The sequence below is a fragment of the Schistocerca americana genome, chromosome 2, assembly GCF_021461395.2.
Source record: "Schistocerca americana isolate TAMUIC-IGC-003095 chromosome 2, iqSchAmer2.1, whole genome shotgun sequence".
Taxonomy (NCBI): Eukaryota; Metazoa; Arthropoda; class Insecta; order Orthoptera; family Acrididae; genus Schistocerca; species Schistocerca americana.
Genome location: NC_060120.1, coordinates 560121819 through 560142651, shown reverse-complemented (window position 1 = coordinate 560142651; position 20833 = coordinate 560121819). Strand labels below are relative to the sequence as shown.

The 20833-nt window shown below is 38.4% G+C and overlaps 1 protein-coding gene across 2 annotated transcripts in view; it reads right to left on the bottom strand.

Annotated features, from left to right (window-relative positions):
* Positions 1-20833, bottom strand: part of LOC124596513 (phospholipid-transporting ATPase IF-like) — a 643086-nt gene that overhangs the window by 103189 nt on the left and 519064 nt on the right. For both annotated transcript variants that reach the window (XM_047135678.1, XM_047135677.1), the window contains 3 exons: positions 15105-15224; positions 9651-9766; positions 5685-5849 (listed from right to left, as the gene is read on the bottom strand). In XM_047135678.1, coding sequence (XP_046991634.1) covers positions 5685-5849; positions 9651-9766; positions 15105-15224 — 401 coding nt within the window. The remainder of the gene's footprint in view (positions 1-5684; positions 5850-9650; positions 9767-15104; positions 15225-20833) is intronic.

Below are 20833 nucleotides of genomic sequence, written 5' to 3'. Positions count from 1 at the left end.
AGTCAGACACACTAACCACCTAGCTATGAAGGCAGATTCAACTGTCAAAAACATGATTAAATTTCTCGACCAACTATGACAGTGGTGGAGAGGGTTATTACTATGGAAATACGACAGGAGAAAAGTTCTGAGTGCACCATTATGAATCAAAGAATAAAAGGCAATCAAAGGAGTAATCATGTTTCTGATGAAGAAAAAACACTTTTTTGACAGTCAAGGCCTCCATACTGGTCTAGCAGTAGTCCAGCAGAAGAGTTAAACAATGGCTGGTGTTCACTAAAGAGATACTTAATTGTAGCTTGTTATGAAATCAAAATGCTGCAGACTTCTCTCATAATGAGTACTGCTGCTTCTTGACAAAGTGTGTCTTTAAACATATGCACATATTAAGGATGCAATATGGCATCTAAAATTTGAAATGTTGGAACATTTACTGTAAAGCATGGACTTGGTGCCATCAAATTTTCACTGGCTTACACCTTTGAAAGAACATTTGATTGGTCATATTGTGCAGAGAACAAAAAGATCAAGGGATAGTGCAAAAGGAGTTGAAACCCATGTAAATAATGTCTGGAGGACATACACAACCTTGTGGATACACAGACCAAGTGTGTTGCCAAGCAAAGTGATTGTTGGGAAAATAAGGTTGAAGCTATTAAGTGATGAGAACTAGACAGTGATTTTTTATAGTGTGGGGCTTAAATTATATTCATAACCGTTATTTTAATGAACTGTTCTTTCATCAACGTTTGAAATTCAATAACCAGAAATAAATTCCAAATTTGACCTTTTTAATAATGGTTCATGGTGTGGGTTCCTGTAGTCATGTCCTAGTTCATGAACCATGGGCAATGTATGAGTGGCCAAGTAAGTGGTCCCGACAGTCGGGATACCAGTTACTTTGGAATAAGGCTGGGCATCTCGGACATATTCTGAGGCGTGGTCACCTTTGTGCTCATACGGCAAAGACTACCAAATCCACCGGTTAGTCCCTCAACCGTTAGGGGTAAAACCCAATGGGACTCGGGGCAAGTAAGGCTAGCAACCTGCATCCCTGGTACTTTAAATATGATGCTGGCAATAATCAGAGCAAAATGACTCGGACCTTTGGAGGTGATGGAGTCCCACTTCTAACTGACAAACCAGGGACTCCTAAGACACGACTTGGCAAACAAATGGTAATGAGATGGGGAGCTATTAATATCAATGGGGGCTACTCTGGGAAGAAGGTAGAGCTGGCAGAGGCTGCAAGTAAGATGGGGCTGGACGTTTTAGCTGTTAGTGACATTCGGGTAAGGGGTGAGAAAGAAGAGGAAGTGGGAGAATACAAGGTCTACCTGTCAGGAGTCAAAGCAGGAATAGCACAATGGAGTGTAGGGCTTTACATCAGGAAAGAAATGGAACCCAGTGTAGTTGCAATAAGGTATGTAAACGAACGACTGATGTGGATAGATTTGACAGTGTCTAGCAAGAAAATTAGGATTGTGTCAGTATATTCGCATTGTGAAGAGACAGATCAAGATAAGATGGACAGTTTTTATGAGGCACTCAGTGATGTAGTTGTTAGAGTAAAGGACAAGGACAGTGTTCTGCTCATGGGTGATTTTAACGCCAGGATTGGAAATCGAACAGAAGGGTATGAAAAGGTTATGGGTAAATTTGGAGAGGATATGGAGGCCAACAGGAACGGAAAACAACTCTTGGATTTCTGTGCCAGTATTGGCTTAGTAATCACAAACTCCTTTTTTAAACATAAGAACATTCACCGGTATACTTGGGAAGGCAGGGGAACCACATCTGTCATTGACTATATAATAACAGATCAGGAATTCAGGAAGGCTGTGAGGGACACACGTGTATTCAAGGGATTCTTTGATGACACTGATCATTATTTAATCTGCAGTGAAATTGGGATTGTGAGGCCAAAAGTGCAGGAGGTCAGGTCCATATGTAGGAGGATAAGAGTGGAGAAACTTCAGGATAAGGAAATCACGCACAAGTACATAACAGCGATCTCAGAAAGGTACCAGTTAGTTGAATGTAGTCAATTACAGTCATTGGAAAAGGAATGGACAAGGTACAGGGACACAGTACTAGAAGTAGCTAAAGAATGTCTTGGAACAGTAGTGTGTAAAAGTAGGATGAAGCAAACAGCTTGGTGGAATGACACAGTCAAGGCAGCCTGTAAAAGGAAAAAGAAGGCGTATCAAAAATGGCTACATACTAGAACTCGGGTAGACAGAGAAAGTTATGTTGAAGAAAGAAACAAAACCAAACAGATAATTGCAGCATCCAAGAAGAAATCTTGGGAAGACTTTGGAAACAGGTTGGAGACTATGGGTCAAGCTGCTTGAAAACCATTCTGGAGTGTAATTTTCAGTCTTCGAAAGGGAGGTAAGAAGGAAATGACAAGTCTTTTGGACAAGTCAGGAAAACTGCTGGTGAATCCTGTGGATGCCTTGGGCAGATGGAGGGAATATTTTGAAGAGTTGCTCAATGTAGGTGAAAATACGATCAGTAATGTTTCAGATGTCGAGGTAGAATGGGATAGGAATGATGATGGAAATAGCATCACATTTGAGGAAGTGGAGAAAATGGTCAATAGATTGCAGTGCAATAAAGCAGCTGGGGTGGATGAAATTAAGTCAGAACTCATCAAATACAGTGGAATGTCAGGTCTTAAATGGCTACACAGGATAACTGAAATGGCCTGGGAGTCAGGACAGGTTCCATCAGACTGGACAAAAGCAGTAATCACACCAATCTTTAAACATGGAAACAGAAAAGATTGTAACAACTACAGAGGTATCTCTTTAATCAGCGTTGTGGGTAAAATCTTCTCAGGTATTGTTGAAAGGAAAGTGCGAGTATTAGTTGAGGACCAATTGGATGAAAATCAGTGTGGGTTTAGGCCTCTTAGAGGTTGTCAGGACCAGATCTTTAGGTTACGGCAAATAATGGAGAAGTGTTATGAGTGGAACAGGGAATTGTATCTATGCTTTATAGATCTAGAAAAGGCATATGACTGGGTTCCTAGGAGGAAGTTATTGTCTGTTCTACGAGATTATGGAATAGGAGGCAAACTTTTGCAAGCAATTAAAGGTCTTTACATGGAAAGTCAGGCAGCAGTTAGAGTTGACGGTAAATTGAGTTCATGGTTCAGAGTAGTTTCAGGGGTAAGACAAGGCTGCAACCTGTCTCCACTGTTGTTCATATTATTTATCGATCATATGTTGAAAACAATAGACTGGCGGGGTGAGATTAAGATATGTGAACACAAAATAAGCAGTCTTGCATATGCGGATGACTTAGTTGTGACGGCAGATTCGATTGAAAGTTTGCAAAGTAATATTTCAGAGCTAGATCAGAAATGTAAGGACTATGGTATGAAGATTAGCATCTCCAAAATGAAAGTAATGTCAGTGGGAAAGAAATATAAACGGATTGAGTGCCAAATAGGAGGAACAAAGTTAGAACAGGTGGACGGTTTCAAGTACTTAGGATGCATATTCTCACAGGATGGCAACATAGTGAAAGAACTGGAAGCGAGGTGTAGCAAAGCTAATGCAGTGAGCGCTCAGCTACGATCTACTCTCTTCTGCAAGAAGGAAGTCAGTACCAAGACTAAGTTATCTGTGCATCGTTCAATCTTTTGACCAACTTTGTTGTATGAGAGCGAAAGCTGGGTGGATTCAGGTTACCTTATCAACAAGGTTGAGGTTATGGATATGAAAGTAGCTACGATGATTGCAGGTACTAGTAGATGGGAACAATGGCAGGAGGGTTTCCACAATGAGGAAATCAAAGAAAAACTGGGAATGAACTCTATAGATGTAGCAGTCAGGGCGAACAGGCTTAGATGGTGGGGTCATGTTACACGCATGGGAGAAGCAAGGTTACCCAAGAGACTCATGGGTTCAGCAGTAGAGGGTAGGAGGAGTCGGGGCAGACCAAATAGAAGGTACCTGGATTCGGTTAAGAATGATTTTGAAGTAATAGGTTTTAACATCAGAAGTAGCACCAGTGTTAGCACTGAATAGGGGATCATGGAGACTGAACGCTGAAAGGCATAATAAGTCTTAAATGATGATGATGATGACGATAATAATAAACACAACAGTGTAAAAAAATTACAGTTCTGCCGCAACCTCCTCCTTTTAAGATGAAGAATGTAGTTAAATACTGGGTACATTTTAAACTTTACTGGTGTGTGGCTAATATTACTGTCATTACAATTTGTAAATAATGAGACAAATGCAAAAATTTGGTCTAGCTGGCATGCAAAAACACAAAATATGCAGGTCAAAAATTTGTTATTACATTCACACATATACACTTTGTTCACTTTTTTGTAATCAACACACTGACATTTGACTGTATTGTTGTTTATTTAATTATGACCTGGGTTTTGACTATTGTTGTATATTTAATTACGACCCAAGTTTTGGCCTTTTATGCCATTTTCAAGTGATTGAATGTATGTCATTAATATATATTGCACAGGACATCAAGCTCAAAATTGGCCATAAATTAAGAAAAATATATATAATTTTCTAGCTTATGGCCAATTTTGAGCTTGATGTCCTGGAATATATGTTAATGACATAAACTCAATCACTTGAAAAACAGCATAAAAGGCCAAAACCTGCATCACAATTAAATGAACAACAATACAGTCAAATGGCTGTGTGTTCATTTATAAATTATTGTATGACTGTTGCTCAGTAACATCACAAACTGTTTCCATTTTTTTCTTTTACACAGTCACTAGAATTTTCCAAACACTTTTGAAACTGTGGAACAAGCTATTAAGTATTATGACAAATATTCATGCTTGGGATGCCAGCCAGTCCAGAGCTGAAGTTTCCAATGCTTCATTGTCATACAAATGTTACGGAAGACTCCGCTATCAGGCTGTAGGTACAGATGACAGTCACTGCATACGAGATCTCTGTTATAAAGTGGTGTTCAAAAAGTTTCCATCTGAGTTTCTGACACACCTTATGTGCAGATTTTCATATAATGCTCTCCAGGACACCTGCAGTAACTTTATAGTGAAGTGACTAATTCTGCAGTTATGATTTTCTGATTTTCCACTACTTTATCACTCGCATACACAAAAATGTTTCCTTTTTTCCTCATCATGCACATTTGTATGACCTTTACTAAGTACAAAATGCTTATTTTTCATTCACTCCCTTCTGGAGGCTCATAAATATCATACAATTATAGGTGAGCATCAACCACATATCCTATTTTGTACTAAGAAATCAAATCAATGACCACAACTCACACACAGTTGTATCGTTAATTTTCCAGGCTATTTAACTCACTACCACACAGAGATGAGGATTGATCACTATCACACAGAGATGAGGAAACAATGATATGATGAATTTTGGTTACTTGTATACACATGGTCCATACTATCTGTTGTGCAAGTACATGCTGTTTATTGCTGTCACATTTTTTGGCTAAATGGCTTTAGATGCATCAAGTAAAGATCAGCAGTAATATCTGTTTAAAAAAAACACTTTAACACTGACAACATGCATGGCATGTTATATACATTTGATACATTTGGTCATAAGTTCATTGTACTAGTTAAGAAAACAGTTTTTAACCTATAACACAACTTATCATGAAGAATACAAACTAACAAAAAACAATTTGTAGACACTTACTGTCATGCACTGTAAGAGAATACTGTTCCTTTCTGTGCCATCTTCTGTGAGCCTGAATAGTTCTCCATTATTCTCAACATATGCCACTCCCCCAATTGAACAGCGGCGAAACTGCATATCATTTTCTGTTAATGTTCCTGTTTTATCTGTAAACAGATATTCAACCTGTAACAAAATGACAAAAATTATGTGCCTGAAGCAATAATTACCACTATGTAGTACTCATTATTTTATTCACATAAGCATGAATTGTTAACCCACCCCATATTTATTAATAAGATTCAGTTGTCTACTTGTCTTCCTAGTATTAGGTTATCAAATGGCTGCAACCAGTGACATAATTTTCACTTCTTCATACACAAAGATGATTCTTATTTAATTAAAAAAAGTGGCTGTAGCACAGCATTAAAAGACAAGCTCAATGACAACAAATTATAATAAGGCTTCCTGACATACACTATGTGATCAAAAGTATCCAGGCACTCCCAAAAACATACATTTTTAATATTAGGTGCACTACGCTGCCACCTACTACCAGGTACTCCATATCAGCGACCTCAGTAATCATTAGACATCGTGAGAGAGCAGGATGGGGCGCTCCGCAAAACTCATGGACTTTGAATGTGGTCAGATGATTGGATGTTACTTGTGTCATAAGTCTGTATGCGAGATTTCCACACTCCTAAACATCCCTAGGTCCACTGTTTCCAATGTGACAGTGAAGTGGAAACATGAAAGGACACGTACAGCACAAAAGCAAACAGGCCGACTTCATCTGTTGACTGACAGAGAGAGGGTCGTATGTGTAATAGGCAGACATCTATCCAGACCGTCATACAGGAATTCCACACTGCATCAGGATCCACTGCAAATACTATGACAGTTACGCTGAAGGTGAGAAAACTTGGATTTCACGGTCGGGCGGCTGCTCATAAGCCACACATCACTCCAGTAAATGCCAAACGATGCCTCGCTTGGTGTAAGTAGCGTAAACATTGGACAATTGAACAGTGGAAAAATGTTGCGTGGAGTGACAAATCACGGTACACAATGTGGTGATTCATTGGCAGGGTGTGGGTATGGCGAATGCCCGGTGAACATCATCTGCCAGTGTTTGTAGTGCCAACAGCAAAATTCAGAGGTGGTGGCGTTATGGTGTGGTCATGTTTTTCATGGAGGGGGATTGCACCCCTTGTTGTTTTGTGTGGCACTATCACAGCACAGGCCTACACTGATGTTTTAAGCACCTTCTTGCTTTCCACTCTTGAAGAGCAATTCGGGGGAGGCGACTGCATCTTGCGACAAGATCGAGCACCTGTTCATAATGCACGGCCTGTGGCAGAGTGGTTACAGGACAATAACATCTCTGTATTGGACTGGCCTGTGCAGAGCTCTGACCTGTATCCTGCAGAACACCTTTGTGATGTTTTGGAACACCGACTTCATGCCAGGCCTCAACGCCTGACATCGATAACTCTCCTCAGTGCAGCGCTCCATGAAGAATGTGCTGACATTACATTCCCGAAGAAACTTTCCGGCACCTGACTGAATGTATGCCTGTGAGAGTGGAAGCTGTCATCAAGGCTAAGGGTGGGCCAACACCATATTGAATTCCAGCATTACCGATGGAGGGCGCCACAAACTTTTAAGTCACTTTCAGCCAGGTTTCCGGATACTTTTGATCACATAGTGTAGTTACTGTGCATCAAACTGGGATCTGAACATGCAGTTTTGCCTTTACAGGCAATTATCTTACTCAAGACTGAGCTACCTAGCTGACTGCTTGAATTCTTTCAGTATTCCACTGTACTTAACAAAATTCACAGAAGCTCTCTTATACATCTGCAGTAGAGCCTCCAGTCCTGCGCACATTTTTAATCTGTTGCGGAGTTTAACAAAATGGACATCCCATGGCATAGTAGAAGACTCATTTTGTGAACTTATAATAACTTTGAAATTACCAATTGTAAGAAATTGTACTCATAGGAATTGTTTCTATCCACAATGAGAAATAAAGGACTAATGTTACTCTCAAATATAATATGCACTTGTATTTTGTAGCTCCCTCTTTGTACTTCAAACTCATTGAACCTCTTAATCTGACAAAATGGCATTGTCTAGCGCTGTGGTTACTGACTTATTTGAGATCATTACCCATAAATGACATCAGATATCATCCAATACCCTGAACAAAGCTTGGGACTTAATTAAACATTAGGCCCCAAAAATTTAACACTACTACTTTCAAAGTGACAAATTATTTATATTACTTACTTAATGTTAAAATAACCAAAATTCCCACACTTTTTACATTTTTTTCATAACCAAGAAATAATGGGTCAATGGGATGTCTGGTTCTGCTTATTTCTAACAATACTTTTTTGTATTTTGTTTGGTAACCACCACTGGACATCTTAAGTCATGATGCAAGTTCGCTCAGTTTTTCACTTTCGTTTTCATTCTACCATAGTCAAAGGTCTACTTTCATACCTCTAAGTTGTGGCAAATGCAATATATATTCTTAAGTGTTCTTTCTGTAATAATATAACCACAAACTTTTTGCTTAATTAATGGCAGTTCTGTTTCATGAAAATCTATATATAGTGGGTTGCCTTCTCAGGCCCAAGAAATTATACTTCCACTTGAATTTCACTATTTGAAAATATTCCTTAATTCAGAGAAACTGGTCTTACAACTCACATATTTACTCATCAGTTTTCCAAATCAGAAGAAAAGTTACTATTACAACTTTTTACCAATGATAAGTGATAACTACTACCAGTAGATGAACAGTAAGAGAAATAAACAGAAGAGTAAAAATAGTCTACAGTGCTCTTGGTAAACTACATTACTTTTCAAAGTGAAGTTTTTGGTGTTTATGAAGTTGGGCATTTACAAACAGTTCATTCGAGATGTGGTCTTTTTACATGAAGGCCTTTCAGATCTGGGAGTGGTTCAGTTATGAACAGAGAGATGCATGTTGCAAATAACTAGGAAAAATTGCACCCGAACAGGCCTTGAAGACCCAATGGCACTGACCGACTGTCACGTAATCATCAGACTATTGGTGTCACTGGATGCGGATATGAGCAGCATGTGGTCAGAGCACAACTCTCCCATTCGTTGTCAGTATTCATGACTGACTAGAACAGACAGGAATGCAAATAAATACATTAGGGAGTAGACTAGAATGAAAGACCTTAATGTGATAGTGACAGAAAAAAATGAGATGTGAGGTGAACAGTAACCAGGAAGATGGATGGTAGATAGCCAAAGGAAGTTCTTTTCTGGATTCTGAAAAACAAGAAAAGGCTGATGAGACAAATTAATTGCAAGTAGGTAGAAAAGTAGAAAAAGTAGTTAAGAGAAACAGGGATTTATATTGCTGAAGGTAGCAATGCCTGGATATACCTAGAGGAGGCTTTTGTCCTAATGGGAAATTGCTATTGCTGATGATCTGTTGTATATTAGAATCTACTGTAATAGTAATAACAGTGATTATCAAAAAATAATAATTTAGAGTGGTCACTAAATCTTCATCAAAACTACTTAGTAGTTACTCCTCATGAAGTTTGACTTTGCCTTTCAGACGTAATTGCCCCCAGGTTGGGAATCACTGGTCTAGCAAATGACAATACATGAAATGTACAAATGTTTTTAATCTCTCTCTCTCTTTCTCTCTCTCTCTCCCTCTCTCTCTCTGTCACACACACACACACACACACACACACACGTACACACACACACAGAGAGAGAGAGAGAGAGAGAGAGAGAGAGAGAGAGAGGGGGGGGGGGGGAGAGGGGAGTGAGAGTGTTTGTGTTTGGTTAACAATATTTTTCAGTAACTCTTTTATTTATGGAAATAAATATTACTGAACTATGTATAATAACAAAGCTGCCTTAGCAATTTTTGCAGTACAAACAAAATAAATTTTGCTGCAGTCAACATTAAGTTCAGTTTTATACCTGTCCCAACTCTTCATTTAGATCTGAGGTGTTGCATATAGCTCCCTGTTTTGTCTCTTCACAATATAGCTCAAGATCCCATCCAAAGAAAAGAGAGCCAAGAAACTTCTGCAATTCTGGAACAAATTTCAATGAATTTTTTAAACTATCATCCTCACATTTATGAACAGGCACATATACATAAACACTTAAATTTACATCCTGTTTTCCTCTTTCAGAACTAAAAAGTTTGTGCAAAAACCAACACATATGATGACTAATTATCACATATGTGTATAAATACTGAAAACAGGAGAACAATAAAACAAGACTGGCAAACAAAGGCACAGTGTGATGTTTTTTTTTTGGTTTTATAATACAGTTTAACTCTCTTTCCTTTTATTAAAGTTATTCACACACATAGCTTCCTTTTTAACAATTGTTCTTTAGCTTTGTGTTTACATGTCTAGTTTGTATCTTTCTTAAATGATCAATTTTCCAAAACATGTGTTCTTTTGTCCTGTCACTGGAGATCCTCCTCCACATTTTCCAGCTTACAAAATAAATTTGAAACATGTTCTTCTTCTTTCCTTTCTTCATTGTTTTCAGTATATTTCATATTTCTCATCTGAGACTGATCTGTTAATAGACTGAGTGAAAAGTCTCCCACATCTGCAAAACACTATTATTTTCTATAATGTACTATGTCATTAAGTGAATATATTTATAATCCATTCTCTTATTTATCAACAACAGTTTCTCTGCGTGCTTCATGAATGTATTTTTTATGTATTACAAAATCTTAAACATGGCTGTGATTCAGCAACTGTGTAAATTCGAAGAGGTTGAAAAATCAGCCAAGCAGTTGAAACCAAAGGTTTATTTACTCCTTAACCTAGGTTTCAATATTTATAAAAATATCTTCTTCAGAAGGATTGGACCTTGTTACATCATATAGTGGTAAGTTACATTAGCTGTAGCTGAATGGCTCTGGTCATATATAAAATTGATATGACAATCAGAAACATCACATGCCTTGGCTTGAGATAGCAGCCAGGTTACACACATTGTATGTCAGAATAAATGCACAAATTTATTCACCCACTGCTAAAGATTCTTGTCTACATAAAATTATAACAGGAGTCCAAAGAATAAAATATTTGTGTAATGTAGGTATTCACCATGCCAGAGACAAAAGAGAGCTTCTGAGGAGTTTTAAGATAGGGGGGAGGTACTGGCAGTGGAAGCTGTGAGGCAGGCCACAGCCTGTAGGTGAAGTAATTATTGGTAAGTATAAAGTTGATTAAGGTGAGCAAGAATAATTATTGGTAAGTATAAAGTTGATTAAGGTGAGCAAGAAGGATGTCAAACGCTTGGAATCTGGTAGGCACTGACTGAGGAAATGTTCAGCAGCAGACACACCATATACATGGGGAATGTTAGCATAGAGGGAGGTGGCATTAATGGTGAGAGATAAGGTGTCTGGTGAGAGTGGGATGGACACAGATTTCGGACAATCTAGGAAATAGTTGGTGTCTTTAATATAGGAGGGAAATCTTTGTACTCTGGGTAGCAGGTGTTGATCAAATGAGGCATATATATATTCAGTGGATGCTCTGAAGTCATCAATTACAGGATGGACAAGATGATTGGGTTTGTGGATTTTAGGAAGAGATAAAAGGAAGGGGTGCATGGTTTGGGTGGGGTAAGAAGTTCTATGGACTGAAGTGTTAGTCCTAGTGAGGGGCCTGAGGTTTTTAAGGAGAGACTGCAGGTCAGTTTCAATTACAGGGATGGGATCTTAATGGCAGATGCTGTATGTAGAGGTGTCAAACAGCTGGTGTGGATCTTCACTAACATACTCCTGTAGGTCAAGTACCACAATGGTAGATCCTTTGTCTGCTGGGAAGGTAACAATGGAGTCAATGGATTTTAGGGAAAACAGAGCCTGGAGTTCTGTAGAGGACAGGTTAGGGTCATGTTGTAGGGACCTGAGGAAGGGTTGTGAACCAATGCTGGATGTGAGGAAGGCTTGGAAGGGATACACTCGCTACCCGTCCTTTTTCCCCGCTAAGGTAAGTCTTTCCGCTCCTGGGATTGGAATGACTCCTTACCCTCTCCCTTAAAACCCAAATCCTTTCGTCTTTCCCTCTCCTTCCCTCTTTCCTGACGAGGCAACCGTTGGTTGTGAAAGCTAGAATATTGTGTGTATGTTTGTGTGTCTATCGACGTGCCAGCGCTTTCGTATGGTAAGTCACATCATCTTTCTTTCTTTTTAGATATATATTTTTTTCCCCCACGTGGAATGTTTCCTTCTATTATATTCAATTACTTTATACTGTCATAAGTTAGTTTAATATGATTTATTTCCTTTACTAGACATTTCATTCTGGACTAATTTTCCTTCTTGTTTCAACTGAATGTCACCACCATGTTCTAAACTGATAAAAAGGAGCAAACAGGTTTATCCAGTGTTGTGATACAAGAACATCACATCTACATTCCATTAATATTTGTTCCATAGGTCATGAATATGACATTTTGTAATGATGTGGAACGTGTCTGTTTAACATAAATTTTCTTTATTCAATATAATCTTTCTTTCTTATTTTTTATTTTATTTATTTTTTATTTCATTTCTCATTTGCAACCCACTTAGTAAATCATTACAGTCTTTCACAACCAAAGAAAATACTGGTCTTGGCTCTGAATCAACTAATGATTTTCAGGAGAACATTTCTGTTTTTCAATGTTTCCTTTGCTTAAAAAGTAACACTAATTTTTTTATACGATATTCATATATGTATGAGAAGGTTTATTGCAAACTTGTTCAAATATAATAAAAGTTTGTAAAACAATAGAATTTAATGCTGTTTCCTCCAGTTTTTCTCAAAATTGTCAAAGTTTAAACAGAGCAATAGACTGTTGCAATGGCTAGTTACCACTTGCAATAGTGCTGCATGAGTCAATGTCACACAATTGTTCAAGCAACATTGACACGGTATCAGGAGCATCAACGTATCAGGAAATCTGCAGCCTGTTGCAGTGTGTGTGTATTATTTGCCAAGCCCTGCCCCTTCCTAATTCTTCAAAATAAATTTGCACATGACCTCAACAGCCCAAGATGACCGCTATAAATGTAAGACTAACCCTACATATTCTAATAAACCATGTAAAAATTTTGACTTCAGCAGCAATAGTTTAATCTGCTAATATAAGATGGCCTCATATTTTTCAAATGATCCAATAATTATAGCCCAAACCATCCACAGCTTCCACCTCCATGACATTTACCTTATCATTTACAGCCTATCCAGTTAACTATACACTCAAATATCTCAAACTAACACTTGACAATGAACTAACATGGAGATCCCATCTATTAACCAAACAACAGAAAGCCCACAATGAACTAAAATTACTAAAACTACTAACTGGCTGAACATGGGGATTGCACCCTTCCACAATCTTCCACACCTGTAAAGCTCTTATCTGACCCATCCTTTGCTATGCCAATGTGGCATGGACTTCCGCTCTTCTCTACTTTTACCACACCCTACACATCCTTGATCGCCAGGCACTCTGACTAGTCTTTCAGGTCCGCTTACCCTCCCTCACCCACATCCTCCAACAAGTCATAACATTCCCCAGTCTACTCTTCCATGTTGAACATCTCTGAATATCCTATGTTACTCATAAACTCGACACTTCCTGCCTCCTGGTTTCCTGATACTCTGCCTCACCTCTATCACCACATTCCTCCAATACTAAACCCCCACTCTCTCCACATCCTCTCCCAATGAAACTTTAATCACCATCCCTTGATCGAGCATGAAATTTGCCTCGATACATTAGCTTGCTACCAGATCTAGGATGTCTGTACCACCCTCTCCTTCTCTGGGGTCCCTTCCCCTTCAATTCTCACCAGCCATTTCCTAGGTCTTGGTTCGGAACCGCATCCCTCTCTACTCGTCCCCTGTCGTTCCTCCAAACATTCACCCACACAAACCCCCTCTTACACACTAAATTTAAATGCTACATTCCATCCTTATCCCCAGCACTCAACATCCACTCAGCTCTTCACTCATCTATGTATCTACTTTAATCAGTCATAATATCGGCCCTTCCATTTTATTTTATGAAATTGTCTATCTGTTTTTATATATTCGAGTGCAACACTCATTTTCCATTCATCAATGTCTATATTTTAATTCATCACCAAGCCAACCTTTTATATTTTAACTTATATAACTGATGATCTGTCTTTTCATTGTACAAAACGTTTATTTTTGTCAACCACCATGTCCAGCTTTTGTATTATGTTTTAAGACTTTACTCTCATGTGGCTGAAGAGTGGCAAATTTTCTCCAGTGACAACCCACCTCTTGCCCATGTTGGGCAGTGGGGATGAAATGACAACAAAGAAAGAAAGAAGAAAAAAAATGACAAATTTGGGGAAAGACCTTGTCTTATAATAATACTAAATGTGAAAGCAAGAACTTCCCTCAGGAATATTTCAATAACAGACCCATATTATTTGGCACTTAATCTGTACAGTGAAAGAAGAGCCCTGGCAACTAAGGGGGCTTGACATGGCTTATTTGCATTATTAAATATTCAGTCATGTAACATGAGTATGTATATGTCCCAGTGTTGCCAAGGCTCTAACAATGACTACTGTTTGCAGTCATGTAGCTTTGGTACAGCAGGTGAAAATTGGCAACAGTGCTTCCATATGTCAGGGCTCTTATTTTTCTGTATGATGTATACATAGCCCTTAGACCACCAGGCTATTTTACTTGGCAGTAAGAATAACAGATCCTAAATTTGAAGCAGCTGGAAAATAACACTGAGCAGTATTGGAAAAGAACATTGAGCAGTATCAGTGAACCATTAGTTACACCAAGAAGATGGCTACTGAATTACAGCAAACATTGCTTTTATGTAATGAAAATTTATCAATACATTGTGTAAAAAGTTCTGTAAAATGTTGTAAATGTTGCCCATATTTAAAACATTTTATGGCTTGCTTCAATGGGCCAAACATATAGCGGGCTCCTAAAGTATATGACTATATGTTATGTCAAAAGGCAGCTAAATTTGGAATAGTTCTGCACATTCCCCTTCACCAACCACCAGACAGCTTACTGCAAACATCACTGGAAGTTTATAACAGCTCTCCCCTAGATTTCACAGTGGCTACATTTCTGTAGCAATAAATTTTCTTTCACCACTGATGACATCAGCAGTTTGGGCCCCTAGGAATTCACACACATTTGAACATTTTTCCTTTCACTGACTTCCGCAGCAATGCCTTGTAATGTTTGCAACCACACATAAGCAGAGCACTTCTCCTCCATACTTCCCTATGGATATCTTCTTGACAATCTGCTTTCTCATGTAACATGCACTATAATTATGGTTATGTGTGATATTAGTTTTGGTATTCAGAGAAATATATTCAGCTACACTTACCTATTGTAACATACAATGATATAGGTATAATGTAATTGAAGAGCACAAAGAAGGAAAACATGTCCTCCACTACTTGGAGGCCATTTAACTGTGGTAATGGACCCACATAATAATCTGCCACTGAAACACAGATAGAAAACAAATCAATGGCTAAATGTAAAATGTTGATATTAAACCTACAAATAAAAGGAAATAAAAATTACAGTATATAGATAACTCATGCATTCTTTATAAAAAATTTGGAAGGATTAGTTTGATTAACAGCAAATAAAGACATTTAACTCTGAACTTTCCTACCTAAGTGGAAATTTGCAACCTAAGTGTGCACTCTTTATAGTAAAATGAGAAAAAAATAAGAAAGATGGCACATGCTGCAAAGAGACAGTATAGAACAATAAGACTACTGGAATTTATCAGGGTAAGGAAGCCAAGGGATCATGAGAGCAATTCATCGAATGATGCAATCTTAAGCCAACAGTCAATGAATTAAATAAGCACAGAATTATGATAGTAATCCCACTCTTAAACTCATGACTCCACAAAATGAATTATAGAACCAGTACTACCCCCTACTTGATTTTTCCGTTTGTGCACAAGATTCTACCAAATTCTGTTATCTACACTAATGTGCTAAAACAATTCACGCACTGCCCACTACAAGACTGAATGCCACTTGGTGGTGCTGGGAGCTTGCAGAAGTATATAAAAGGCATGGATATGAATCAGGAATCATTTTAGTGATGACAAAAAGGAAAAACTGGAATAAATCAGAGGATTACTTTTAATTGTCTTGTTGGAGACAGTATGCTGTTGTTTTTCTTTGACCTTTGAACTGACTTACACAGCCAAAGTCACCTACAGCTTAAAGTGGATCCCAAACCGTAGAGCAACTTGGCATTTTTTGCATCAACGGACATTTCCAGATGTGAAAGAAGTGATAAGTGACAGATAAAGATCCTAAGACTGACCAGAGATCAAACCCAAGAGCTTTAGAACCATAGTCTGTAACTTTACAATAGGGCCACAATAATGATAAGGCCCACTAGTGGAGAAATCCACTGACATAAGTGCTTTAAAAAAGGGCATATTGTTGTGGCACAGCATCTGGGGAAGAGCATCTTGGATACAGCAAAGCTGTTTGGCTGTAGGTGTGCCACTGTTGTGAGCATCTGCAGAAAGTGGACAACCGCATCCCATCATGGAATGTCAATGTCAGATTTTTGCCTGCTATGTAAAGCAGGACAAGCAACAATCAGCGGCAGATTTGATGACAGAGTACAATGCTGAAATTAAAATGAAACCCAGACCATCAGCTGCTTACAGGCATTGATACATATCAATGGGGACAGTTGAAAATGTGTGCCCCGACCAGGACTCAAACCCGGGATCTCCTGCTTGCATGGTAGACGCTCTATCCGACTGAGCCATTGAGGACACAGAGGATAGTGCGTCTGCAGGGACTTATCTCTGGCATGCTCCCCATATGACCCACATTTACAACTTACTGTCCACACAATACATTTTTAGTGCCCCTGCCCACTACACTCAGTACTCGCAGCAGTTAATCTACCGATTCCCGTAAGAGTTTGAACAATGTGAGTGCATCCGCATGAAGAAGATTATTGGCCAGTAAGCTTTATCTATATGAAGATGGTATCTATTCTTTCGGACAAGTCTGAAAGAACAGATACCATCCTCATACGGAGTACAATGCTAGTGCAGTCACATGCAGTCTGAAGCACCTCAGCATACACTGCTGAACATGGGGCTCTGCAGCAGATGGTCCCTTGGTGTCCCCCTGTTGCTGCTTAAAACCCGAAATGCGCCCTGGATACAGACCAGCTGGGGCAGCATTATGCTATGGGACATTCACCTCGGCTTCTATGATACTTGTGGGAGTAGCTGAAGACACCATTACAGCCATGGACTATATGAACAATATTGCAGACCACCTGCACCACTTCATGCTTAATTTTTTCCCCTGGTGATGATGTCATCTTCAGGCAGTTATTCAACTGCCTGTGTCACAAGGCCAAAACTGTACTATAGTTATTTGAGCAGCATGATAGTGAATTGCCGATGTTGTCTCAGCCACCAAATTTTCCAAATACCTCCAGAAACCTATAAAGGACTTGTCCAATTCATGCCATGCAGAATCACTGCTCTACTGGTTCCAAAGGTGGACCAGTGTGTTATTACTAAACTGGTGCTCATAAAATATGGACTTATCTATGTATGTTCATTTTCTGGCTTTCCTCTTGCACCACAAATCAGTTTCTAGCATTTTCCTTTGTCCTGTATTTAGCCTTTGATATGATACTGGCAAGTACTGGGTGAGAACGGAAAAAGAACAGATAGTGACTCACAGTATCTTATGAGCCATTGAACAATAAGCATGCACATAAATTAGGTTTGTACCTTGTAACTTAGATACTGGAAAGTACTGAGCAAGACACAAAGAATGGAAAAAGAGCAGATAGTGACTCACAGTATCTTATGAGCCACTGAGCAATAGGCATGCACATTAATTAGGTCTATACCTTGTAGCTTAGCTGTTGGACAACAATGTTCTTCAGAGATAACAAACAAACAAACAAACAAACAAAAACAGTAAAATAAACACAGCTACATTGAACCAGAAGAGTGGCATGACTGGTGTGAGAATTTATGTTGGGTAGAGAGTGACTGAGAGGAATAAAGAAGTGAGGGAAATGGATAGTTGAAGGGATGGGAAGGTAAGGGCTAGGGAAAGAAGGGGCAGTGAGGGAAAGCGATTAGAATTTGGTGCCAGTGAACTCATCCTGATGCAGAACAGGAAAGTTATATGCAGTGCTCAATAAAATAGAAGGTGTACACTGGAGGGGTAAGGGTAGAAGAGGGTGGAAAACGAAAGAGGAAGACCATAGATTACTATACCTCTCATATGGAGATTGAGATGTAGTCAGGGGGGAATGGTTCCACTTGCTACAGTTCTACTCCTTAAATAACATTTTCCCCATCATGTACTAATACTTGTGCTATAGTTATGTGAAATGACTAATTCATTATTCAAAGTGGTGTTCAAGAAACCTTATAGTTTAGTAAGCAATTTCATAATCTCTAATATGGATGCCTAAAAACAATTTACTCCAAAGATTTATTAAATATTTTCAATATTTCTAGAACATGTGAAGTTGAGACTTTTAATGAGAAAATAGCTAGTGTTGATAAAATTCTGTACCTTAATCAACAGCCCATTAATTTCTCTTATCAGTAAACTTTCCAAAATCTATCTATCTAGTTATGTAGTTCCAGTTTTTCTGGTTACAAAGATTCTCACTTGCACAAGGAAAGCATGCTGAGTTTATAATTATGTAAATGAGCCAATTTTGGTGGGCTATGTCAATTTCCACAGAAGTATACATTATATTTACAACATAGTTACTTTTATTTTGTCACTTTTTCATTAGCAAAAAATGTATTTAAATGGACTTGCATATTGCTGACTGTAATTTTGTATCCTCTGAATCTGCTCTCTTTTGTGACAATAACTAATGTGTAACTCCATAGTTTGAAATTTATTCTTAGGCACATCTATAAATGTGCATAATGGGCAAAACTACAGTGAGGCTGCACTTATGAGACATTTTGGGCACTATTTCACAGTGTCTGTATTGTAAACCTTCAGTTTGTCTAAATCCAAGGATATCCACCAATACACAAACAACTTACTATTAAATATTATCTACGAGTTGCAAATAGTATTCCTCAAAGAGTGAACAATTCCATGTCAATTAGTCCATTAATAGCATACAGTTGATAAGTAATAAAAAGAGGGAAGTTTTTACAAGAAATTACTATGTAAACAAACATATGTCATTTCTCCTTCAGAATTGTAGAGTGAAAATGTGCCGAAATTATGTTGTCACTATCAAAATACTCCTTGGTGTAGCGGAATTACTAACCTGTAATAAATATCTTGCATGAATTCTTATAGACAAGTTTATCTTCATAAAAATACGAATGACAATAAATGTGGGAAGGTGTCAAGCTAAATAATACGGTGTTGCACCCACCATTTGAAACTTTTGAAGGATTCAGTTATGCTGTTTAGGGTTGTCATTTTGGATAAACCTCTGCTCTTTCCCTAAGATACCATTCCTAAATATCACCTCAAAAAGTTATCTAATCTATTGTCTTTATTTTCCATTTTAACAACTACAAATTTGTTGGTGAAATTCACACATACACAACGTCATCTCTGATAGTCCTTCGATAAATACTAATTGGACTTGTAGTACCAATCAATAATTTACAACCAGTCCACAACCAGAGTCCTCAACCAAAATGCACAACGAATCAAATTATCCACCTCTCTGTTACATGTCCACGAGTTGGAATATTGTTGTTGTTGTGGTCTTCAGTCCTGAGACTGGTTTGATGCAGCTCTCCATGCTACTCTATCCTGTGCAAGCTTTTTCATCTCCCAGTACCTACTGCAACCTACATCCTTCTGAATCTGCTTAGTGTATTCATCTCTTGGTCTCCCTCTACGATTTTTACCCTCCACGCTGCCCTCCAATACTAAATTGGTGATCCCTTGATGCCTCAGAACATGTCCTACCAACCGATCCCTTCTTCTGGTCAAGTTGTGCCACAAACTTCTCTTCTCCCCAATCCTATTCAATACTTCCTCATTAGTTATGTGATCTACCCATCTAATCTTCAGCATTCTTCTGTAGCACCACATTTCGAAAGCTTCTATTCTCTTCTTGTCCAAACTATTTATCGTCCATGTTTCACTTCCATACATGGCTACACTCCATACGAATACTTTCAGAAATGACTTCCTGACACTTAAATCTATACTGGATGTTAACAAATTTCTCTTCTTCAGAAACGCTTTCCTTGCCATTGCCAGCCTACATTTTATATCCTCTCTACTTCGACCATCATCAGTTATTTTGCTCCCCAAATAGCAAAACTCCTTTACTACTTTAAGTGCCTCATTTCCTAATCTAATTCCCTCAGCATCACCCGACTTAATTAGACTACATTCCATTATCCTTGTTTTGCTTTTGTTGATGTTCATCTTATATCCTCCTTTCAAGACACTGTCCATTCCATTCAACTGCTCTTCCAAGTCCTTTGCTGTCTCTGACAGAATTACAATGTCATCGGCGAACCTCAAAGTTTTTATTTCTTCTCCATGAATTTTAATACCTACTCCGAATTTTTCTTTTGTTTCCTTTACTGCTTGCTCAATATACAGATTGAACAACATCGGGGAGAGGCTACAACCCTGTCTTACTCCCTTCCCAACCACTGCTTCCCTTTCATGTCCCTCGACTCTTATAACTGCCATCTGGTTTCTGTACAAATTGTAAATAGCCTTTCGCTCCCTGTATTTTACCCCTGCCACCTTTAGAATTTGAAAGAGAGTATTCCAGTCAACATTGTCAAAAGCTTTCTCTAAGTCTAAAAATGCTAGAAACGTAGGTTTGCCTTTCCTTAATCTTTCTTCTAAGATAAGTCGTAAGGTCAGTATTGCCTCACGTGTTCCAGTGTTTCTACGGAATCCAAACTGATCTTCCCCGAGGTTGGCTTCTACTAGTTTTTCCATTCGTCTTTAAAGAATTCGTGTTAGTATTTTGCAGCTGTGACTTATTAAGCTGATAGTTCGGTAATTTTCACATCTGTCAACACCTGCTTTCTTTGGGATTGGAATTATTATATTCTTCTTGAAGTCT